This window comes from Taurulus bubalis (assembly GCF_910589615.1).
Source record: "Taurulus bubalis genome assembly, chromosome: 4".
Classification (NCBI taxonomy): Eukaryota; Metazoa; Chordata; class Actinopteri; order Perciformes; family Cottidae; genus Taurulus; species Taurulus bubalis.
In genome coordinates this window covers 20,043,742-20,070,326 of record NC_136592.1, presented here as the reverse complement: position 1 = coordinate 20,070,326, position 26,585 = coordinate 20,043,742, and the positions used below count along the sequence as shown (strand labels likewise).

General features: G+C 41.4%; 1 protein-coding gene across 1 annotated transcript in view; it reads left to right on the top strand.

Moving 5' to 3' along the window:
- The window catches only part of nfatc3a (nuclear factor of activated T cells 3a), a gene marked incomplete at both ends in the record, with an annotated part of 54,088 nt that overhangs the window by 3,974 nt on the left and 23,529 nt on the right, over positions 1-26,585 (top strand). The window contains 2 exons of the mRNA XM_079216608.1: positions 11,576-12,758; positions 17,279-17,441. Of these exons, the coding sequence (XP_079072734.1) occupies positions 11,576-12,758; positions 17,279-17,441 (1,346 nt within the window). The remainder of the gene's footprint in view (positions 1-11,575; positions 12,759-17,278; positions 17,442-26,585) is intronic.

Genomic DNA, 26,585 nt, shown 5'->3' with positions numbered 1-26,585 from the left:
GGTCTAGTTCAGATGACAGGTGATTTGTATGTGTGTATATATATATATATAAATATATATATATATATATATATATATATATATATATATATATATATATATATATATATATATATATATATATATATATATATATAGGTTGTATATGCTGCATATATGTTGGCCAATAAATAAGAGGAAAATTCAGTACTTCTTACTATATTATATATTGACAATAAAAATTACAGGGTTCTCAAAATATTTCTTTATCTTATATGTTTGTGTAAAAAAAGACTGGTTGGCCAATATATTGCCATTGGGATTTAAAATTCTCAAATATCAATATTGTCTTTGGTTGCATAAATCGGTTCAGCTCTAGTTTGCTGTTCGCTACATTGTGTGATACAAAAAACGGATGAATTGTTAATGATGGCAGCTCATCGCTGTGTGGTTAGCTGAGTCGCTAAAACTGAATGTTATTTTCCACATTTTGCAAGGTAGATAAAGGTAGTTTCTGTGTTACCCAATTTTCTATTTTTAAAGTTAGAGAATAGGTGGTGCTGTCTTCTTCTTCTGAGCAACTTCTCAGTCGAGTGGAAAAATGTAACAAAAAAAGTGAAATGATCAGTTTTAACCAATGCGCAATGCTTTTTTAATCCTTGTCTTTTGGCAGCAAACAGCCAAAGGACAAGTTCCCCGACTCATGTGTACTGTGACAACAAGTAGCGACTCCTGAAAACTCAGAAATGATCCAGACTTAACGGGAACTCCAGTTTTTCTGCAGTCCCTTTGTTGAACTTTTACTTGAGTTTTATCATGTTCAACTTGAGCGGGTATTCTTACCTCCTGTACAAATCCTTTTATTTATTAGTAGTCATCAAATAACAACAAAGACTAAAGTTAATTGTCATGTTGTATCCGCCTTGCTCTCAAACTTGCAGCAAACTGCGTAATACATTGATGGGATTTCACCCACATCCTCTCAAAACCACCCAACTAAACTCCTGTTTCCAGGCTAATAAAAATTCTCGCTCGAGCTTCAGCTAAACTCTCTTTACCCGCAATGATTTTCTTACGAGTGCCCGATAGGTACTGGGCATGTGCTACTCGCAACTGAGATGAGAAGGAGCGAGACGGCTCAAGTTTCAAATTAAGTTTATTTATAGAGAACATTTAAATACAACAAACGTTGGCCAAAGTGCAGAACAGCTGTAGAACAACAGTACAATTTAGACAAAAAACAATGTTACATTTTTTTCTTCCAATTGGGCAGTTGTGAGTTATGTCTTTCCATTGACATAGTTTGCCCTGTTTGTACCACAAAACAAGCAATTTGAAAATTTTCGTCTGGGCCATGAGCAATTGCTATGGTCACATTTCACTATTTTCTGACAATTTGTAGATTAATAAAATAAATTTGTCAACCCACCCTTTTAAGAAACTTAATTAGAAACTCTTAATCAACGAAAGATAAAGGTACACTTCTAGACAGACTACTACTACATGGCTATTTAACAATTAAATAAAATGACATGAAAAGCAGCAACATACTGTGTTATGTTTCCATTTTGCTTTAATAACATGTCACTAATGCTTGTTCTCTTGTTTCAGTCATTTTTTGCAGCATGTACTAGTTCATGTACACAAATAAAACAATCCATTTTATAATATGTTGGGTTTATCCATTAAAGTACTCCATTTGTGTTTGCTATGTGAGTGGTAGAAATAAGTCATGGGGAGTGAGGATTATGCAGGTGACCGAAGCAGTGGCCCCATTGGGCGTTATAGGTGGTATGAGGTAGAAGTGCCCTTTATGGGTGGCAGAGTAGTAGATCCAGAGTGGAGGTGTCTGGCTCTCTGCCCATACATGCCATGTGGGGTTCAGATGGCAGGGTGGAATGAAAGGAGAGGGGGCACACCGCTCTCTAGCTGCTGGTAAGGGGAAGATGAACCGCTCTTATTGTCGAGACCTTTCTTTTTGTATGTAACCCATATAGATATTGACTTTTTAGTCTTTGCTTTTTATTGTTTTTGTTGTTTTCGGTTGCCACCATACCAGCACAGAACATTGTGGACCCACCACCAGGACGACTGAGGCTTCTTTCTTTTCTGACTGCTTTCTCAGGATGTGAAAGAGACCACCAGTGACATCAGAGAGACTGATCTAGGCTAATGAAATCTCCAGATGCCAGCAGTCACCACATCCACTTAGTGATTAGTCAGGTTTGATTTTGTTCTGTTAACAGGCTGTGATATTTCTCGTACCTTTAGGATTAGGATTTTCTTTGTCATTTGTCAAAATTAAGACTTGTCAAGGAACAATTTTAGCATAAGAAGAGGATCAAACTGAGAGCAGCTAGTGGAGAAAGACATTGTGCCCCATGTCTATGTTGTTGTCATTGCTCTGCTTAACTAAACCAAGAGCACGATCCTCTCAGTCCTTGTCGTGGGAAAGACTGAAATTACATCGCTCTCATGGTGGACTATTTTGAGCTCCCAAAGAGAGTGGCAGAGGGCAGGCGGCAGGTTCTAGAGACTCGTTTGTACTTAGTGCAGGAGAAACCCTCTTGTCCCAGAACGTCTGCAGCCTTCAACTTTTTACTGCTCAGTTAATTTGTGATCTTACCGAGGAGAGGAGTGGAAGAATGCTGTGCGCTACATCGCCAGGTGAGTGTCTCGGCACTCCCGGACTCTAGCCAGGTGTGTTTGTGTGCGTTTGTGTTTTTGTTTGGACTTTTATGTTGAGGGGTTGGAGCTACTACTCATACAAGCAGCTGTCATTAAAGTATAGGCTGTCCTAGAGTCTGTTAAAAATGACATTACATCTTCCTTAAATTAACGACACACATATTTTTATTGATACACATATGGGCCAGTGTAAAGTTTACATTTCCGGATAAACTCTTGCTGATATTATTTCATGTTGTATTCACTGCACTTGGCTCCCACTTTACTAATGTGCAGTAAGCTTGGGTCTTTTTTTGTCCTCTTGATTATGAAGTTAGGCATATCAGACATGTACTGTTGGACATTGATGCTTGTTGGTATGAATAGGTTATTATATTATATATATATATATATATTATATATGTCCCCACAAATGATATCCCAAAAACTGTCAAATGCAAAATAACAGATGAGAGGAAAACATACAAGTACAGCAAGGAGAGTGGAGTTTGACAGTTGCACACGTCGATATCGACTTTGTAAATGTTATAGTTTCAGATTGAGATCTTTATGTTTCAGGAAAAAGAGAGTTTATAGACCTACAGGTACTAATACTTCCTTGAAAATGGGAAAGACAGAGAGGTCAAAAGTCAGACAGTCATGCATGAGGTCCACATGTGGGTGCCCCTAACTCTACTGAACTGAAGGGGTCCTAGCACCCAGTGTGATGAATGAGACGTTTGTTTCCCGGGGCGAGGAATGAGTAACTATGTGTGGCATCTGTCTAGTTTAAATTTAGTGTAACTGAAGCTACCGCTGGCCGCGCTGTATCAACATGTCAGAGGCTGCATTACACCAGAGAGAAAGCTGTTGAACGCCTGCATCTGGTTTTCTTTTTTTCTTTCTCTCTCCCCTTTTACTATGAGGCATGGCCTATGCAGGGATTAGTTTGGTTTGAGTCCTATTTTATTTTAGGCTACCTCTCAATGCCTTATTTCAGTCATGCTAATGCTTTGGATTGGCACCTCTACCCCATGTGGTTTTTTCATGTGTCCAATGATCAGGTGTTTTGACACATCAGTGATTGTTTCGGTGGCCGGTGCGGTGAAGGAATGATTGGAGGTTTCAGATGGGATACGCATAAAGATATTTAAATTCAACTTTAGTTTTCACTTTTAAACTTGTGATGCATTAGTTAGATTTTCAAGGAGATGATGCGACACACTTCCCTTACTGCATGGGTCAAAAGTGGAATGTGGACCATGTGGACTTTGACAGCTGGGTGGAAAGGGCACACTAATTGTGGATAGAGGTTTTAACAATATGAACTGCTGATCACCTAATGCACTCAAGAGGGTCAAACATGAATTGGGCCTTGTGTAAAGATATTCTAGGCATCTTGTTCTAGTCAACATGTATGAACTTGTAGAGGTGCGAACAAGATGCAACGGAAGGGTTTTCCTGCTTTAAGTGACGTTTTTCTTTCTGGGCATTGTTCACTTCCATTTATGTCTTTGGAGAGGAAATTGCTGTCTTCCTGTTTTTTCCATTTATTATTTCCTGCTAGTTTTTTTCTGTTGTGGCTGAGTGACTTCAAGAATGATAAGGAGTAGCATGACTGTTCTGAGGCTCTCCCCCAAGCAGAAGCAGAGCAAATTGACCCTTTACTTGAGGACACTGCATTTCTTTTTACCACCCCACCATATCCTCATCATCCATTCTGCTCAAGCAACACAGACGATGTGGAGTGGTTCTGCTGGTACAGTTGTTTAATCAATCTTTGTGAAGGTGGGTCAAGGCCAGGAGGTTGGGGTGGCCATTGTTGGCATGCGGAGATTAGGAAGGTATACAGGTACATTTAAAACAATCTGGTCTTTATACACTTATTTCTATAAGTAGCAATACTTTGTTGATGCTTGGATATTCCAGGAACATAGTATATACAGTATATAGTATAATAATCTGTATGATTTGTTATGAACTTGGTTGGAGGATATTGGTTGACACACTTGTGCATTTATCAGTGGTGTGTATATACTGTAGTCTCACTACTAAGACCCGTCGTGTGTAAATGTCAACTCCTCTCTCTCTCTTGTCTCCCACCGCTCTGTATTTCTCTCTCAAACACCTTCGGCCGCTCTCGTTTTCTCTCACACGTAAAGGAAAAAAGCTCTGTTTCCCTGAATGTCCCACTCCCTTGCTCTGTCTCTCCCTCCCCCAGTCTGACTTTTTTCAGGCACATGCACAGTCAGCCCTGACAGATTGTTTAAATGTCACCCCTGCTGGCAGTAGCCTCTGATGTTATCTGCTCTGGGTTATTGCAGGCCATCAGGCAGCTCGTGTTCGCCTTTAAGCCAATATTGTCATGCACTGTAGCTCTCCTGCTCTGCTGACAATCAATACAGAACCGAACCATCTGAGACATTGTTGTTTAAATGCACAGGTTATTAAGAGAAGTTGGGGAGGGGGGGTTGCAGCATGCATTTTGTTTGTGTTTTGCGTTAACTCTGTTTACTGCGGTTCAGTGACAGAGCGGGTCGCCCCTCCGTTGCGGTTCGATCCCCGGCTCTGCAGGTCCATGTCGATGTGTCCATGTTCGAGAGACTTAACCCCAAATGGCTCCCGTAGGCTGTGCCTGCGGTGTATAAATGAGTGTGAATGCTACTTTGTTCTGATGTGCAGGTGGCACCTTGCATGGTAATAAGTCATTCTCCATGTAAAGCTTTACAAAATGACTAATCGACAAAGAGTCGACTAAGATCAAACTGAAAGATTAGTCAACTAAGAGGGGGCAGCCCTAATTTCTATCAGCCTTATGGAAAGCTTTGTTACCATCAGGGATGTGGCTCTAGTTTGGTTTTGGACATATCTGTCATATATGTATTGTGTGATCCTTACGGGGAATATAATCCCAAAACACATTGAGTTTATTTTCCTTCGACAATCAGCTGTACGATAGAAACTTGGTTGACAGACGCGTCCTGCAGTATATGGTGTTTGTCTTATATTAAGTGCTGGATGTCTGAGAATTTTCTTCCGTCTAATGATTCCAATCCAGCGATCCTGTTTGAATTACTAGTCCTAGCTCTTGCAATTATAGCGTTGTTACTTAAGACTTGCCCTTACAGGAAGTTTCTTAACTGCATTTTTCATTCATCTTCGTTGCTCAGAGCCCCGGGCAGTGGAACTCCGTGTCTGAGGAAATCAGGCATTCACAGTCAGGGCCCTCTTTTATATCTGTGCTGAAATATCATTCTCATCTTATGGCCTTTTAATTTGATGTTGTTTCATTTCCCTATTATCATTTGTAAAGTATAAATGCCATTTAAATACAGCAAATCTTTTGCATCAAAATATAACTACTAATATTTCCTGATATATTTTTTAAGTATTACATTTGATGTACTCTAATGGCAATTAGTGATGTGTTTGAAAGGGATCTTCGTGCGTTGGTGGGTATTTAGTTCAGGTGGTTACTTGGCACTCTATGTTTATCCCATAATGTTATCTCGGCATGAGATTGTTAATTAGGAGCTTAATTTAGCTGCCGGCATATGTTAACATTGGCTTAGGCTGCCATTGTTAAGCCTCTGCTGGCTGGTGAGTCTGCTGTGACGGCACAGGAAGGCTTTTTGATGTAACCCTAACAAAACATTAGGATAAGACAGTCACAAGGCTCTAGAGATGTCAGGTTATACTGAGACCCATGTCTCAGGACTATGTACTTCACAACTCTAGAGAAATCAAAGCCTGCCTCTTTCTTCCCTTCATTTGGATTTGTCTTTAGCTCACTCTCACTTTTCGTACGCTGACCCAAGCACCTACACATACTGTACAGGAATCATTCGAAGGTTTGGCACAAATCCAGTCAGCAAGGTTTACAGCCACAGGTGTAGGCCAACCCTTACAATACGTGTGTGCATGTGCGTCACAGGCTCTGTGTTTAGAAACGTAGGCAACTAGCCAGCCGCAGTTCTTGGAAAACGCAGGGGGAAGGAATTAAATTTGTGAGCTCTCCTGGGAATCACTGCAAATATCTATATCAATTGAAATACATTTTTCAAAAAGTTTTCTAAGACCTCTTGTGCTTGAAACGGGGTTATTGTTGAATTATCATTGATTATTTAATGTATTAATTAAGGTAATTAAAAATGTATCTTCATCAATTTCGAAACAGATTGATGAAGATACAACAGATTTAGAAACAGATAATAGGCGATGATAAAGTCTTGACAGAGTCTTTGGTGCTTGGATTCTTTGCCCTGAGCAGCAATAAGATAAATTCCAATGAAATTGTGAGATAAGTGAATGACAGATGTATGAGAAATAAACAGCAGGCATGGAAAAGTGTAATCTTCCTGACTGAACTTACTCTGGAGCTTCGCTTTCACACAGTGAAGTATGCGCCATTTCAATTTGAAAGAAAAAATTGGATCTGTGCATCCCTAACTCAGAGAGACACTGCAAAACGTGTGTCTCTCTGAGTCGATGGACTGATACATTTGTAGAAACAGAATCTTATGCTCAAGAAACGTAAAAAAATAGTATTGAACATTTAGATTTGACACTTTTTATACAGACCACATAATTGAAAAACGTCAGATTTACTGTTTTTGACTGTTACTTGATTATTTATCTGAGGTGTATACATTTGATCCCATACTGTCCATGACGTGTTGTCACACTTGTGCGCTGGTCTGTTGGTCAGCAGCTCTTGAGGAGGGCTGAAAGAGGAGACTGGGCTGAACACAAAGCCTTCTGTACTGGGGATGTAAGCAGAGCCTGCTCTAATCAACCTGCTTGCCCACCACAAAGGGAACCCTGACTAAGGTTACCCTCTAGCTCCAGCAACACATGGCGTTGGGGCTACTGGGTAACATAAGACAGTAATATGTGTTGGGGTGTACACACATACATATACACACAAACACTCACACACACGAGGCTACACTCTCATATATTACCCATACAGTAAATGCAGAAATACACAGGAAGGCACAGAGGCACAACCACAGGCATAAAGGAACATACACATATTCAAACACCACCCACACTGTTACACCCATACACATGCGCATATTCACATAAAGAGAGGTAGACCGATCGTGGGCGCACCAGCAGGAACCAATGAGCATGTCATCTTCTCTGGGAGAGATAAATCCTTAATACACTGGGCTTTCTCAGAATGTGGGCCTTTGTGTCACTGCCAGTCACAGGACCCTGACACACTTTGTGTACAGTGAGAGTAGGAGGAGGAAGGAACAAAGTCTCTGCGGATTATCCCTGAAGCGAGAATCCCCAGGCAGTGTGACGGTCAGCCAGAGGCTTGTTGAACTTTGTGTCAAGGAGCCAACGTGGATGCCACCATCGCCAGACCTTCTGGTTATCGCAAGAACACAACGGTCTTTGTGGAGTGTCACAAACATCCACAAAGACGGGCCTCGCTGAAACATCTCCCAGTGAGGCAGAGCTATTATTATCTTAGGTACAGCAAAGCCTCTTACAGATCTTTATTTAACCAGATTGGCTGTCTGATGTATGGATACTTGAGGAGTGTGTGACGCACCAGGCTTTCAGGAACAGTGTAGGGGCTTTGCAGCCAAGGCCATTGACAAAAAAAAAAAAAAAAACAATACCACTACTCCTCTCTGACCTCCTGTCCTAAGGTGACTGGTGTTTGGCTCTGACTGGGGGGGTTTCCCACCCCCCACCCCTTTCCTCCCACTGTAGGGTTTTAGGTAGCAGGCTAATCTTATCTCAGGGAGAGGAGAGGGCTATGTGCCAGGTAACATGGCCGTCCCCTGACTGACCCTTATCTGTGCAACACTGCTACTTACTTCTTTTCACAATGCTTAGGATGTGTAAACAATGCAAAAATAGAAAAGCAGATAGAATGTTTTGCACTCACCAAATAATAATTTGAACTCAGTATTAAATGAATGTTATACCACACTGACACTGAAGGACAACTCAAAAGATATTTCTAATCTGATATCTGAGGAGACAGAGAAACAGACAGTCCAGAGACAAGTTACTGCTCTCATTACAATCACTCGGCCAACGCAGATGTCTACTTCAAAGTCGCACATTTGACAACTCACCTGATCCAGCAACTGAAACTTTTCGTTTAGTTTTTTCTTCATAGACTTTCTAAATCGATCATTGGTTGATTGGTAGCCAGTTGGTTAGTGCAGCCCTCATGAAACTTGCATCAGTTAATGAAGTACTTGTACGCGTTGGGATCAGGTGCTTCAATAGATTTGAGGCTCTGTGTGAAGTTTGAATTGCCAGAGCATATTAATTGATTATTCCATTACTCGTGCAGGAAATAATAGATGAAACAAATGGTGACTGTTTAGTTTTATCTTTTAAATGTGACAATTTGATTTTATAATATTCCGTTGTAATAAACAAACTTACCCTCGGAGTAAGCTTTCCTAACAAAACAATCAAATGCACAAATCAAGCCTCAGAAAAAGGAAAATCTAATGTAAAATTACAGTTCCAGATTTACCAACATAAAAGTTCAGAGAAAAATTTGCAACTTTAATGGGCTTGTAATTAGTCTGTAAGTAGTACTTAATTTACTAAAGCAGCAGCTCAATACGGAGTCAGCGCCTGGTACTGACCTGCCCTGAATTATCCATACAATTTTTTAACGTGATCCAAAACACGCTTGACAAGTTGTGTTTTAGCGAAGCAGCAACCCTGAAAAGCATATTCAGAATGTTTGTATTTGAATGAATGAATGAATGAATATATACTTTATTAATCCCCAAGGGGAAATTTTGTGTCGCGTAGCAGCCATTTACACAGAAAATAAGATACGATAAGATATAAAAACAACAGGGATAAAAGATATATGCAATAATAATACTAATAGAATAAAGATACAAATAACAACAACAATAACATAGCTAGATGAAAGAAAGAATAACAGAGTAATAATTTAGGAATTAAATTAACTTAAACTTAAACAGTAGGAGTGCAAGTATGTATGTGCATATAAGGTGTAAATAAAAATAACAACAAACAATAGGAGAGTGCAAAATGCAAATAATGTATCTAATATGATATGTTAAGTGTAGATAACTATAAACATTTACAGTGTTTATTTAATTTACAAATAATAATTCATGCCTTATCTTATCGTTAACTATGCAGAGATATTTATGTCTTTGTAATCCAAAATGTTTTGATAATTAAATTAGTCTCTCGGATAGAGACTTTTACTGTAGAAGGGAGAATGAATGTGATGTGCATGTGGTAAATGTTGTCCTTTTTTGACAAAAAAAAAATAATCATGATTTATTTTTTTCATATATATATATTTTTTTTTCGTTTTTATTAGTGTATAGAAAGAAGTAGGGACACGTCATGCTATTTCCCAATGACAGTTTCTTTCTTTTCCTCACAACTTCCTTTCCTCTCGACTCTGTTGTCCTTCTCTGGCTCCAGTCAGTCAGTCAGATGTTGTCGTCAGGATCCATGGCCGGGTCTTGTGACAGGCAGGCAGGGCCAGTGTGAAACTGAGCAGCTATAAATAAAGCTGCTGCTACTGCCTCTGTTGCTGCTGTTGAATATCTGATTTTACAAAGCTTTCAAACTACTGGGATGTGGTTATCATTTAGAGTCAAAGGAAACAAATATGGGAATTTAAATTAACTTCCTACCAAGCTAAAGTCTATTTATCTTACTGTGCTTGAGAGTTAAATATTTTAGTTTTTTAATGTAAAAAATGGTCTCTTATTTTGAGGTAGGTAGATACATTTAAGGAATATGGGGAAGTGTAATGATTTCACAACCTTCTCCTGTGCAGGCTACACTGTGGTTTTAGCCTAGCTAATTGTTTATTGAATGCTCAATTTCTTTTGGCCTATATTTTGTACTTGGTCATTTTGCAATTTTCTGAATGTTTTAGTTTCAAAGCAGAAGTTGTATTCATCATAGCTTAAAGGCCAAAGACAGGACATAACAGGAAGCCTGATGTTACATTGCTTTTAGTATGTTTAAGCTTAGTTTCTATTCAAAATGAGTTATATATGTATACATAAAGTTTATAATGTAAAAATGTCTATGCAAGTGAAATGAAGGTTCACATGTAAAACATTGGGTTACTCCCAGTGAGAGCAGCAGAGCGTATCCAGTGTAGGTTTATCAATAACCTCTAACAGGGTAGTGCCAATGCGGACAGTGGGCTCTTGTCTATTTGTTTGTGTGTGAGTGTGTGTGTGTGTGTGTGTTGACCTTTGGTATAAATAGCCTGCCGGCGCTAGCTGTGATGACAGCGGACAGCACGCACCGTTGTGTGAATTTGTTTCCTGAGTAGTGCTGTTCATTGGTTATCCCTCTTGGAACAATGCCTGTATGACTGCCTGCTACCCAGCAACACTCTGGCCTCTAATTTCCTGAAACTGGGCTCAATCGCAAGCGCAAACTCAAGGCGCAACCGTATATGGGTCTGCGATCAAATATTTTTATGCAATTTTGGACTCAAGGGTAGTCGTGTTGAGAACGAATAAAAGTATCAGCAGGTTAACTTATAATTATGACGAATTACATCTTCTCCCCTTATCCCCTTTACAACCACGTTTAACAGGCCTGGAGGAGATTTCAGACCACTGTGTTCTGCTTCAGGAGTGCCAAGGCACAAATATACAGCGACCCAAACAGTAATATACAAATATGCTTAAATAGGCTTTCATTATCTTGGTTGCCTTTGAGTTGTCTTTTTGGATCTGGTGTGCTGGATTGAAGAGAAAACAGAAGCTCTACTCTTGGATTAAATTACCTCATTATTACATGTTTTAAACATCTTGATGAGAGTTGCTCCGGGTGTTGTCATTAACACAATTTAGTCAAACGAAGAACATTAATGAAAAAGTAACAGTAATAAGAAAATAATCTTCCCTTTGTTTTCTTCTCCTAGATCTGGAGCCTGATGACAACACGTCGTTTTACATCCTAAATGTGGGCCAGCCCCAGTCTATGGTCACCAACCACCAGTCTCTTGGCCTGCCTCGTCATGGCATGCAGTCCCACTCCCAGATCATTAGCACTTCCCAACGCCTTCACTCACACAAACCAGGATCTGCACCGCCGAGCTATGAGGCACAGAACTCCAAGTACGGCACCTCCCCTCTGCTGCCCTCTGCTCCTGTGGAGGCACCAAAGGCCTTTGAGTGCCCCAGTATCCAGATCACTTCCATCTCCCCCAGCTGCCAGCAGGAGATGGATGCCAATGAGGAGGATCTGAGGGCCAATGGTCGTGATGGGGACTACCACGGTGATAGGCCCCTGTCCAGAGACCACCTTTATTTGCCCCTGGACCACTCATACCGGGACTCTTCGCTCAGCCCTAGTCCATGCAGCAGCCTCTCCTCGAGGAGCTGGTTCTCTGACGCCTCCTCCTGTGAGTCATTCTCACACGTCTATGACGATGTTGACTCAGAGCTAAATGAAGCAGCTGCCCGCTTCACCCTGGGCTCCCCTCTTACTTCCCCAGGCTGTGTCTCCCCTCAAACCAGTGGTGGGGTTTTGGAGGAGCAGACCCACTGGCAGCACCACCACCCCGCCTTTGTGCACCACTCTCACTCCATCAGCCTGTCACCTCGACAGTCCCCCTGTCACTCACCACGCACCAGTGTCACTGACGAAAATTGGCTCAGCCCACGGCCACCTTCCAGGCCTTCCTCACGTCCCACCTCACCCTGCGGCAAGAGGCGCCACTCAAGCGCCGACATCTGCTACCCCGGCTCATTGTCTCCTCATCACTCACCCACACCCACACCAGGACCTTCACCTAGGGGCAGTGTGACAGAGGACACCTGGATTGGCAGTCCTTCTGTAGGCATGTCACCCTTCCAGTGTTGCCCATCTGAGGCCGACATCCCATCCAAGACAAGGAAGACCTCACAAGACAGAACGTCTATGAAAACGGGGAAAGGGGAGCTGGGGCTAGATGACCAAGGAAATATGTCTCCTAATCTAGACTCTCCTTCAGACGAGGGCTTGCACAGCCTGAAAAAAGATGGGCCCGGGGAACAGTTCCTTTCAGTGCCCTCTCACTTCTCATGGAATAAACCCAAACCTGGTCATACACCAATATTCAGGTAAATTTGCTGCTGTTGAGGAGAATACTAATATCATTTTTTCTAAATCCAGCTCCATCTCACAGATGCAGTCACCTAATTTAGTTTAAGCAAAATATGCATGCAGATGTTGAGGACTCAAAGGAGAGAAAGTGACTGTAAAATTCCAACGTTTTTATCTGTTCAAGTCAGCGAGGACTTTCTCAACTGGTTGAAAGAACTTCTGTTGCAATCCATTTGTTCTTTTCTACTTCCTGTTTGTATTTGAGAAAGACTTGGCGACAGTCGGGACAGCAGTCGTAGTGTTCGAACAGATTTTTGATGTATTACATCCTTAAACTTGAAAGCATTTTTAACGTATAGTCAAAAACAGAAGGTGGTCTGGTGATAACTGCCTATGTGTCTGTATTTTTGTGAAATATTAATGCAATCACTGCTTGGCAAGACATCAATTGTCGTCAATCTTAAAAGCAATCACTAGGGCAAGGCTAAACAATAGACCTCAGTGGTATATTTTTTTATAGTGTTGTGAAGTGTCATAAAGATTGGAAACCCTTTTTGATGTGGCAGAGAAGTGAAATCATTGCAGGGCAGTAAATTTGTATCAAATAGGACGTTAGATGAATGAAATGGGGCGCTGCAGATCAATGTTCAGTAACGGGGGAACTTTGAGCTTTGTATTAGCAGTATAAATCTGACTTAAAAACATTGTATCGTAATACAAGTTTATTAGTGTGGGGACAGGATCACAGAGGGCACACTACCTTCTTTTTCAAGCACACACACAAACACACAGGCACAATCTCCACATTAAAGAGTGATGGGTGCTATCAGAAACTCATATTGGAGTTTTTTAAACGAGGAGTCTGCTGTCTGTTCTCCAATGTGTGCAGCAGATGAAGACATGGCCTTGTTTGTGTGCACTGGCCCCTAGCACTGTAAATCAGCACAGGGCACATATGGCAAGGGGGCCACGACACACAGACACACACACACACACACTCACACACACACACACACACACATACACAAACACATACACAAACACGTGCTTAGACATAACACAAATGCTTGCTCACATATACCTCACATTCTTGAGACAATAACAGGCCAGGGTAACAGGGTCAGCTTTATGATGAGTCACTATTTGATATTTGGATCCTTGCCCTTGGCCATGGCTAATACAGTGACACAATAACGTTTCCATTACTCGAGAGTTAGGTGGTTGTTGAGTTGCTTGTTGAGTTGTCTGTCTGCATGCATATGTGTTAGTGGTGTTTTGAACAGATGGTCCAGGTGGAATTTGTAGTGTCGGCAATTCCTAGATTATTCTATCTCCTTTCTCCCTGAGCTATCTGCAATGAGATATTAATGTGACTCTTATGAGTTGGCTATCAAAAGCTTTATTTAAACAAAAGGCCAGCATTACTCTGTGGCAAATACTGTACGACTCCAGTCAGAAAGCAGAGCTGAGCCTCGGCTAGAATGTGTTAGCCAAAATACAGCAAGTAACCAACTAACCACTGGTTTCTCTAATTTGCTGTATTTGTTTGTGCTTGGACCTTAAGAGATGGAGAGACAGAAAAAAAAACATGGAACTGAATGGGAGATCCTTTGGAACAAGAAATGCAGTTTTAGGGGTATTGTAATGGTATTATTGGTAAGCAGTAGAAGTAAGTATGCTTATGTATACCATAATGCAACCGGTAAAGATGCGCTGGTTTCCAGGAAATAATTGTAATGGGCTTCCGATTTGAAGGTGTAAGAAATGTTATGCATGATATATTTATGGTTCAGTATCTATTGCAATATAATATATTTACAAGTTGTCCTTTCATGACTTCATATGTGACCGGGCATCACAATGATGCAACATGTGTAGATGCAAGATTCCCTAATGCATAGGATGGAAAGGATGCTAGTGGGACGATGCAGACTATAAAGAAGACAAGATGAGTTGTGGGACTGTGATTAAACTGGGAGCCCCTACACCATGCTGTAGACATTTGAGAAAGGTTATGCTCTGTGTCAGGACATAGGCCACCGCTTCTGCTCTGCTCTGTCACAAAGTTCATATGTCCTCTGTCCTAATCTACTCCTGTTACCGTAGCAGCCATGAAAACCCACACTTCCTGGGTGGTTATGTCATGGCTGTTTGGAGGAAAACACAAGGGTTAGGATGCATCTGTTACACTGTGTAAGATCTGAGATAGAGCTAATGTCAGTCGAAAATCAACAGGTACTACAACAAGCTATACATTCATCATCACAGTTTGCTCAGAATAAATTACCATACAGTGGTTTTAAAGCAGAATGATGTCAACAATCATGACAACTATTGGTGGTATATGTATAGATATATAATGCCATGTGATTTTCTCATCCTGACCAGTTAGTCTTTAGGTAACAAGTTACAACCTACGGTGATTTTAGATGACATTTCCATGTCATTTGTGTGTCACATCTGTAAAATGTAGCTCAGTTAGATTTTTAACCACAAGGCTGCATTTAGTTGATCAAAACCTCTACAAAATGTCAGACACATGCCGTTTCATTCCAAAATGCAGTCTCTCCTTTGGAATCAGTGCCAGTCTGTAAGGCAGTTTATGAAATGAAATGGCTCCACTGAAAGCCTGACTCACATGTCTTTAATTCAGTCTGATCAGATGGGTCTGCATGTAGCCAGCTCTTGACAGGCGTTTGGAAAGGGAAGAATTAAGGGAGTCAGTCAGCCATGTTGGCTAAAACTTTACAATCTTTCCCCTAAGAATTATTTGTACCATCAAAGATCTGTCATGCAGTTTAGTCTCAGCGCGTTTGCATGCTAGGAGCCTGTATCGTCTTGGGTAGAGCCAAATAAAAGTGTATGCCACCGTGGGACAGGGTGCACAAAGAGCCTACAGTGGCCGACGCTATGGTATAGATCAGTGTGTTGCATAGGTTGTCTTCTTTCTGGCCCATGACACAGCATATACTTGCAGCTTCAGTCAATTCACTGTCTCAGTCCTGACATACACAGCCATTGAAATAGAGACACACATGCATGGACACAGTTTAATTTATGATTGTGTAGACTGTTGTGCTTAAAGAAAACAATGTCACTTTGTAACTGCTGCCAGACAAAACATCCGGATGACACACATCCAGCATTCATACATACATGCAGCTTGTGCTGCCTCTTGTATCATGAATAAGTCATTGTGTACACAGTCAAGATGCGACATAGGTTGGCATTGTGGCTTTGACTACAATTCAAGTACCTCTTCAAGTTAAATTGTACTGTAGTATTTCAGTACAGATATTGCAGACTAGAAGTATATACAAAAAATGAATCAATAACATAAGCAGAGTAAACCATTAATCTAAAGAAAACTTAACAAACATAAATCAAACTATGGATGAACCATTTTAGGGAAATTTGTTTTTGTAAGATTTGAAAATATATTCTTGGGCCAGATTACCTCCCATTTTGGGCATTTCGAGATGTGGCACTTTACTCCTAACCTCACAGCAATAGATTCAACAACATTTGGGAAAAGGTTACTGCTTGGTTGTTGTTCATGGTTGATGCTAGTGTTTACAAATTTTTTTGGCGATAAACGTATGGAATGAACTCAGATGGACAGCCCCAGTTTCTCTGTGGAGAAAGCCATTGAGCCATTTTATTTGTGAGTGCAGCTGTTCAAATATGATTGTGGCCTACACAGAAAAAAAGAGGCAGTGAGAAAAAATACCAGCCCTTGTGATGCTTTTCACATACAATGTAGTGCACACACACACACACACACACACACACACACACACACACACACACACACACACAGTAATGTACTCACTGTCTGACACACTCATCCTACCACCCATTCACACCACACTCACAACGAAAAATCCCTTAGAAGATGATTCAACCCTTAAGTCTGAACCTGACCTATAACAAGTGTTGTGTTTAAGAACAGGATTAATGCATGTGGGCATTCCAGTGATTCACTGTCTGGTGGGGCTAAGACAACTCCCTGTTATACCCCCATTTTACACCTACTATGCTGTCTCAGACCATGAAAGGGAAATGCTTATTTTTCAGCTTTTGGATGTTTTCAGACAGACTTAAGGTTGTCTTCTCCCATAACATAGATAGAGGGGTTGTTTTTGGAAAGAGAGGTTGACTTGCTTGACCCTACTCTGTGATGTCACATAGATTAACATACGTACAGAACATTTTAAATATGGTTAATGTGAAGGTGTGAGTACCCAAGCAGATTTTTTGTGTGTTACTCTAAAATGTTCTTTCTTCATCATTGATAAAAGTCTGTGTGTTCAATCTTAAGTGCCACAGCAGTTTGTACCAGTTACTACAACCACAAACCTTTCGACTTTGTGCTTTCAATTAATCTTTTACACAACACTGTATGTGATCATTATTTCATATCAAAGCTCTAATCAACTCTTCCTCCGTGTGTGTGTGTGTGTGTGTGTGTGCGTGTGTGTGTGTGTGTGTGTGTGTGTGTGTGTGTGTGGGTGGGTGGGTGGTATTCTCTCATCAGGACCTCTTCACTGCCTCCACTAGATTGGCCACTGCCAAGCCAGTTTGGCCAGTACGACCTGAAGATTGAGGTACAACCCAAAGCCCACCACCGAGCGCACTATGAGACTGAGGGCAGCCGAGGAGCCATCAAAGCAGCATCCGGAGGCCACCCAATCGTCAAGGTAACAAACTTTTTGGGCACTCACAGCAGCTCCACCAAAAACCTCCACCATTAACCTTGAAAATGTTAAGACCATTACCCAAATGCTAAAAAGCTGAGTGGCGAAAAACCTTTGCACTGACATCTTTCACGTAAAAATGACTAAAATCTCTTTTTACAGAATATTAACTTTGGTTTTCTGCTCCATTAAACAAAATATGAGCACTGATGTCTCTGCCATACTGAGGATTACTTTTCTCTCTGAGGTCAGGACTGATTTACTGTCTGTGTTGACATGATGCTAGCCATGCATTAGTTAAGCGAGACTCTGTGCACTGAGCGCATATCATTCAGCGCCCACTGCATTAACCACACAACCAAGCCGTCAACTCGTCTAGCCTTTAGTGATGAAATCAAACATGAAAAGAAGAGAAGTAAGCTAAAACTGAATTTATGCGGAATTAAGCAACAGATTCTCGAGAGATTGAGACTGTTTTCCAGTTTGCAGGCAATGTTTTCTGCATGTGAGTGACATTTATTCCATCCTCACAGTTTATACAGGAAAACATCTTCTACCGCCTCAAAGGTTCACCCCCCTGTCATCTACTAATAGCTGTTACTATGACTAATTGGACTATAGATAGGTGATTGGTCAGCCTTATTACTGGTTGTTGTGATGTGCTTTACAATCAGGGTTTCATTTTACAGATTTGCCTGTGTGGATTGTCACATGGATCCTCTCCCACAGCAAGACTGTCAGTCAACCTGTTGAGGCAGGGAGACAAGCAGGGAGCCAGGAGAGTTGCCACGATAGCCGAGTCAGCTGCTTTGTAATTCGATAGCACCTGTGAGAGACGAGGTGATCCTGCATAGAGCTGTGGCTGATTTACTCTGCAAGCGAGGGAGGGAGAAAGAGAGAGAGAGAGAAAGATAGACAGAGAGAGCAATAGTGGAAGATTTCAGTCCCATTAATATTTCAAGAAGACCGTGACAAGCTTCCTTTGTGCGTATGATTAGGATAGGGCCGTAGAGCTAGACCATGACCATATTGTGGAACCCAAGAATGGCTACTTTAGACTGACAGTTCGGTCAGCTGTTCAATCAGCCTAATAGGATTGCCACATACTGTCAAACATCCTATGTATTTTCACACCTCCATCTACTCTACTAGCATTGCAGTGACTTGTAGAACTTAATAAGTGTTTTGTCTAAAAAAAACTAATGTGTAGAAACATTTTTCCCCTACAACTTGCTGCCACTGTTGAGTTTTGTTTGTTCATGGCTTTAAATAGAGTCTATTATTATTCCCAAGTGCACCATGACCCTTCATGAAATCTGTAGGAATAAAGATTCTTGAAAATGTTAGTTATATCGAAAATGCAATATATTCTTACATGGTAAGATAATGAATTGGAAACACAGGTTTGTCCTTAGGCAAATTCAGTCAACACTCATCATGCACAATATACACAAGATTATATAAAAACATTTTTTAAATGCAACAATCAAACAGCTGTGGACACAATATTTCCTGAAAGAGCCACAAAGCCAGAATTTCTGCCATTTGTTGCTTTAGAAACAGCCTATGTCCTCATGCATTTAGTCATGCAGGCTCCCTCAGGCCAATCATTAACCATTTCAACCTCAGTTAGACCAAGACTCTATCCTGCCATATGTGACGATGCATAATTTAGCTGTCAAATGTTTTCAACCAAGCGTTTGCCATGCTTGCCCTCATTCACCACCCCCAGAGGGAATTGTTTGTTGTTATAGCAGTGCATTCGGTTCTACTGTAGTGTGAAGACAGCTTACTCTGGTTTGTTTACTCCAAACATTTCAAGTTATACATTTTTGTTGGGATAAATCTTGACCAAGATTATAAATCCAATAACAGCTAATCTTTAGGTCAAGGAGGCAAAACCAATGATAAGCCACAAGAGAAGATACTGTACTTGTTTTAGATGAGCAAGGTTTACGAATAATTGTTTTCTGTTGATAAATTGCCAGACAATAAATCCCACATAAAATAGTTTGGCCGGGTGCCACTACCAGTGTTGAAAGTGTAAATCTAAGCGCAAACGGCAATGTGTTGTCACGGACAGAGCGGGAGAAGCACACATACAGCATTCGCTTGTCATGAGCAGCGGTTTGTGGAAAGAAAACATGTGGCTCGATGAGTTTTTGTGTGGGAGGGAAGAGAGAGCAAGTGAGCTTGATTGAGTTTGATTATAGAGTATATATGATATTAAACTAAAAACATCTTTACACCATTCTGTATTCAGCTATATACTTATTACACCACTCTTCTTGGCGTGGTGGCAGTTAATCGTTTTAATACTTCAATATTTTGATGGTAATTAACACAGACATATCAACATATTTCCTCTGTATTGAGCTTACCTCCCTTATCTTTTACAGAAAACTTTATGCCCACAAAATAATTTTAGAATGCACTTACACAACCTGCTTTTAGGTCCTTTTTATATGTCTTATATGTCACAAAATGATTCAAATGGTCTGGCACACACACACACACGCACACACACACACACACACACACACACACACACACACACACACACACGCACACACACACACACACACACACACACACACACACACACACACACACACACACACACACACACACACACACACACATCTGTATAATTGTGACTTGAGCTCTACAATAGGATCTCCTCAGTGGCTCATTTTCTGCCTATTTTCTGTGGCTACACTTCTTAACAGCTCCTACATCCTGTGTCTGGGGCCCAAAACCACAAGTTAGAAATCACTGACCCTAAACTGCTCCTGAACTGAGCCATTACATTCTACACAGACATGCTGAAAATTTCACAAGACACTCAAAAACAATCTACATAAAATGAACAGCTGGCTTGTGCTATGTGATAGTATCAGTACTTGTTCAGCAGGTCTAACGCTCTGCGTTTTTGTTTACCAAGCACCAAGTCCTCTATTGTTGGTCTTCTTTGCCTTTTTGTGATGCACTATGCATCAAACCAACCATATTGAAAGGTCACTTCTTCACCCTGTGATGTCATTATTGTTTTTACAGAAACACAAAAACCAACACACACATTGTGCGATGTCTTATTGTTTGAGGTTATCAGAATAACACAATTTACCATCAGAATCAGCTTTAATGGCCATGTAAGTTTGCACATACATGGAATTTGACTCCGGTTTCACTTTGCTCTTCATACTTACACACGCACAATATACAGTAAACAACATGCTGGATATATGGCAATAACACATACAAAAAAGCATAAACAACAACAACAATATGGAATATTATTGTAGGGAATGTCAAAGTTCTCCAGCCACTTTTTTGTTGGACGTAAGGGGGTCAGAACACTTGAAAGTGTGGACAAGCTTGCACATATCATGTTTCCCAGGTGCACTGTAGGTGTGAAGTAAGCTTTTCCCTGGAGGCCAAGTGGCACTGGTGCCAACATGTGTGAATACAGCTTCCCTGCTGCGGAATTTTAATACATAGTTTGTACATATTTTACTATATTTCCGTTACAACATTCCGCTCATTAACAATTTTGACGGGCAATCTAACTGTAAGAAAAAGCTTTTCTTTGTTATGATGTTAACCACTGGTATGTATAGTTAGAGGTTCAGAAAACCTGCCGATACCCAAGCAACTGCCATTGCTGCAGATTGTACCTCTACAACTCCTTGGGTCTTGACTCTGGTAGTGTGATGTCACCAAATGATGGCTAAGCTGCCATCTGGACATGGTGATGACTTCCTCTTGTGGCCATGCCCAGATCCTTGCACTACTGAGCTTCTGTGTCAACAGAAAAACAGCACAGACAACTAGTTTACATATGTTAAGAACTGAAAATGTTTATGTTCCTTAGTTTTTGTGTATGAGGAAGACGAGTGAGTTATTACGATGTCTTCTCCATGTAGTGTTAATCCTAAATTCTGCTGGCCTTGTATTTTTCAAACACGATTTGTTTTCCGGCAAATACAGGGCTGTGTCTGTTGTTTGTCACTGGATACATTTGAATTCATCATCTGGCCTTTTTGAAGTATGCAAACAAGGATTTCTTGGCAGAGACATTTGTGTTTTGGTACAATAGCCTACAAGTACACATTTAGTGCAGGTGGAGCCCTCAGTAGCAGTTTGCATACAGTTGTCTGTGCATCTCTACATGTCACAGGTGGTTAGAGAGATTGAGGCCACTTCTATGACGTGTATCCAGGTTTCCTCGTCTCTGAAAGTGCTCTGGTAGCTGCAATGCTCAAATTTTTTTTCACAAGTTTACTTTGTTTTGGAAAGTTTACTTCATGGACACACGCATCGCTGTCAAAATCAACTTTGTGCCGTTACTGTTGCATTGCATCAATGCATGTTTGTCAAAGAAAACAGCTTCTTGGCCTGCAAAATGTTCCTGGGTTTGAGTGATCTAAATAGTTCTCTTTTGAGAGGTCTGTATACTCTACTTTGAAGTTCATACCAATCTCCTATAGCAGGGAGAGTACTGGCTTCAAGTACTGTCTCACAGTAACATAATCTGAACATGACAAGGCATTGGCAAACTCCTGCAAACGAGCCCAGGCTTTGTTTACTAACTCAAGGTTACTTTTATTGCTCAATCCCCTTTAGGTGGGAGTCCCAACAGGTGTTTCACTGATCAGATTATGTTCACGCGACCTGTGAGGCTACTGGCTCACGTGGCCACGTTTTGGCTTTAAAAGAAAACTAAATAGCAGTGCTATTAGCTTCAAAACAAAAAAAGGGTTTACCTCAACTGGTCTTCAATAGTGACAATTAGACACTCACAATATTGTTTTCCCTCACACACACATACATGCTATACACACAGTGAACAGTTTCCCTATATGGAAAGAAACCAATACTAGAAATACAACAGTGCATTAGGACATGTTCAATTGATATGTTGTTTTAAAGTCATGAGGGATTCAGTGCTTTCTGACAGAATTGTAGATTGGTATATCATTTTACTCTTTTTCTGGGAGAAGGACATATTACCGTTTCTTTTAGTGTCTGTTTGGGCATCTACCAACTACAGTATCAAGGCAGTTAGTTACTCATATACCTCTCACTCAGTGGCTCTCATCCAGATTTCTCAGGAAGAACGGTCTTGTGAATTTTGCAACGTGTCTGTGTAGAATTTAATGGCTCAGTCGAGGAGCAGTTTTAGGGTCAGTGATTTCTAACTTGCGGTTTTGGGCCCCAGACACAGGATGTAGGAGCTGTTAAGAAGTGTAGCCTCAGAAAATAAGCGGCAAGTGAGCCACTGAGGAGATTCTATTGTAGAGCTCAAGTCAGAATTATATAGATTTAGTTTAACATATTGTTATACTCCAATCAACAAGCTGATGAAGTGAGCTGGTACTTTGTGTGAGTGTGTGTACCGGACCACCATCGTTTTGTGACATTGAAAGCAATAGAGGATAATATGTCGTGCAACTTACTAAGCAGTTACTATGTCTCAGTAACTTGTACTGAGATGAGACTGCATAGTGTTGAGTGTTTGTCTTCTAATACCAATAAGACGTGAGAGTGTTGGCCAGCAGTTTATCAGTGGTCTAAAGAGAGACGTGTGTCATAAAGCCTGGGCTAGCAATTGTTAGAGCAGCCAGCTCTTTTTCTGTCTGTATGTACGGTAGCCAGACAAACAAAGGTCACAAAGCGTGACAGTGTTTACATTGAATTGTTTTGACAAACGTGATTCATTGCTCGGGGTTCTGTGAGGAATGCTGTGTATTCCTATGCAAAGACCGACACTCTGGGATAATCATATTGTAACTAGCCACAGAGTAGAAGCCCACCAGTCAGCGATGTTGGTGAGGCTTTTATCCGTTCGAACAATAGCTACTCCTTCTTTTGTAAAGCGTAACAAAATAGGAAAAATGTTGATGGTTGAAAGACGTTTACGAAAAGAGCATTTTAGAAGTTATTTATAAAAGATTTCTAATTCTACAATTCTTCAATTTGTACATTTGCCAGCCACGTCTGTGCCTGGCTGACTAGTTGTTTTAGCCATTCCTCTGGGGCTAGCTGCAGACCATAATCGGTACACCTGTTGCTAGGAGACATGTAAGTCCAAAGCCTCTCTGGCGTGCTGAGGTATCCTTGTGCGTATTTAAACAGCTTAATTGAGTGCTGCTGCACCCACACAAATATAAGGAGCCCCTCTGGTATTACCTGCTGCTACACATTGAGGCAGGCAGACACAACAGAAAAAGGCTGTCAGATACAGTGAATAAACACATGCAGTACACAGCGCACAAATAGATGAATATGCACCAACCTGTAAACACAACTGAAGGCATGGTTGGTAATCAGGATTTTAAAGAGAATATGACAGAGGCTGTCCAAGATTTCCACTGGCTTGGATGCATTACATTTTTTCAATCCCAGCGCTTTAATACATGTCCATGACCCCAGTGTTGTCTGTCTCTGTCGTTAACCCTTACGTTTTCAGTGTCTTTAACCCTTTCCCTTTGTATGCCCATCTCTCTCTACCTCTTGTCTTGTCTCTTGCGTTTGCCTTGACAGGTCTCTATCTCACTCATGCCTCATGACTCGCTCAGTAGACTGGCAGCCATAATGGGGAGACACACAGACAACAATGCAGATGCATGTTTGCACTGTGTGAACTGGCTGGAGCTAGTGCTGCTTTGCCCCAGAGCTGTATTTCATATAAACATGTTGGAAGCTTGGCTCTCATTTGTTGTAATCAGGCTTAGCGCACAGCGAGGCGCAGTGAGAGGGGAGGAGAGAGACAGAGGTGTGTGTGTGTGTGTGAGAGAGTGTGTGAGAGAGAAAGAGAGGGAGAGAGAGAGAGAGAGAGAGAGAGAGAGAGTGGGGGAGGAAAGAAATTGGAATAAGAGGAATTGAGTTTGGACCAGTCTAGCAAGGCCATATACAGCCCTCATGCAGTATACAGTAAACGCTCCTGTGTGTGTGCGCATGTATTGACCTTGTTTAAACAAACAGTCAACCGGCCCCCCTGGCTCTCCCTGCCCTCCCCAGTGTGCTGGGCAAACAGCAATCCTGTGTGTGTGTGTGTGTCTGTGTGTCCATAGATCCCAGGTCGAGGTGCCACAGTGGGAAACCACTGCCAGCTAAAATGGGCCCACTCGTGACCTTGACCACCATTGCGCCCTCTCTCTCTCTCTCTCTCTCTCTCTCTTTCCCTCTCTCTCTCTCTCTCTCTCTCTCTCGCTCTCTCTCACACACACACACACACACACACACACACACACACACACAAATACACCTAAAGAAAACCTAAAGTTAGTGTGCTTAAAACCACACATTCTCTCACAGTCACCATCCAACAGAAGCTTCAGGACTGTAGTTTACATCAATGTGATTGTACATAGCTGCTCGCTCATTACACACACACACACACACACACACACACACACACACACACACACACACACACACACACACACACACACAAACACACACACACACACACACAAACACACACACACACACAAACACACACACACACACACACAAACACACACACACACACTCTCGCATACGCACAGAGGGTCTCACCATGGCAACAGTGGAGCAACACAGGGAAACAACTTGGCAGAGTCAGGCGCTCGCTGTGAGAAAGTGTCGAGTTACGGCAGAGGGCTAGAGCTGAGGTAGGTGAGAGGCGAAGACAGGGACAGAGAGGAGAGAGTGACAAAGGGAAAAGCAGTGGGAAGAGATGAAAGATGAAAGGAACAGGATAGGAAGGGTAGTGATGAGGAGAGAAGAAAGAAAGATGAAAAATCAAAAGCAGCGAGGAGAGGATAACATGAGAAAAAGAGAAACACATGAAATGATTGGGAGGGGCGATGCTAGCAGGTAATTGTTGCTGAAACACAGCGAGGAGAGGCAGTGTTTTGCTGCAGGGAGCAGTGATGTGCTCCCTTTTAGCTTTGCTCCTGTAAATATCCCATTATCAAAAGCCTTAAAGAGCCCAGATCAGCTCTCAATACCGCTGTCATTTTTGTACTCTAGTTGTAAAAAACATGTTAAAAACACTGTTGTGTGTGTGTATGCATGGTTGCCTGTTTATGTGTGTGTGTGCAGTGATGGGAGATATTTCCCCCCTCGGCTTGCTATCCTTATTACTGGATCAGTGGAACAGATGAAGGCCAAAAATAGGTGGGGACTTTATTTAGTGGGAGCTGAGTATGTAACCGTATCCAGTGGTTTTATTTTAAGGGAGGGAGTTCATCCTAAATTTGATCCACAGTCAGAAGTCAGTTACAGGCTTCAACGAGCCCTGGGACATGTGACCGGCTTTAATGTCAGTGTGGTTTAATATAAGAACTGATCTCTATCAGGCCTCAGTTACTTGCTGACTGACCAGCTGGGCTGAACTCTGGACAGGCAGAAAGGTGAGGAGTTAAAAGTGCAAAGACCACCCTCCTGTGGTATTTCACACTCAAGCATTGATTTAGGGGTTGGCCGAGGGGGTGACTCAGGAATGTGAAACGAGTCAAGGGTGTGTGCCGTGTGCGTTTCACTGCCGAGATGCCTCCTCTGCCAGGACCATGGAACTATCCATGTGTGTTTGTTTACATGTCCTGCCGTTTGCAGATGGTGCTTTACCCATTTTCTGAACTGACGGTGCAAATAGGCCCCTGAAGTGTGCTTGGACTGCTATTTGAGGAGCTTGTGGAATCATTTGCATTTGTTCCCCTGTTTTAATGTAGTCTCAGGTTTGTAAAGTGTAATGTTCGGGCTAGAAAGCTATGACATTGATTTGAAATTTTTGGATAAACTGAGATCAATAAATGTCGTAATATGCTCTTCGAAAAACTGGTTGTAGCAGCTTCCCACCTGCTCTGACATTTATTTTCCAGTTCAACTTCCACCCCTTGTGTACCAGTAGCATGGTGTTGAGCCCTTGTTGCTGAAGTAAATGTTTTCTTTGAACCAGCCACGTGTTGTAAGGCTTACATGAGTTTAGTTATTGTTGACTGAATGTTGAACAATGAACAAATCAAAGGGAACTGAGGGAACACCAAACAGAAAACATTTGTGTTTTTAGTAACATTTGTGACTGTGGCAGAGCGACTGAATTAGACCGGCTGTGTGTTATATTTTTGTTTGGAAACGGGACTGTTGATTCACTGGGAC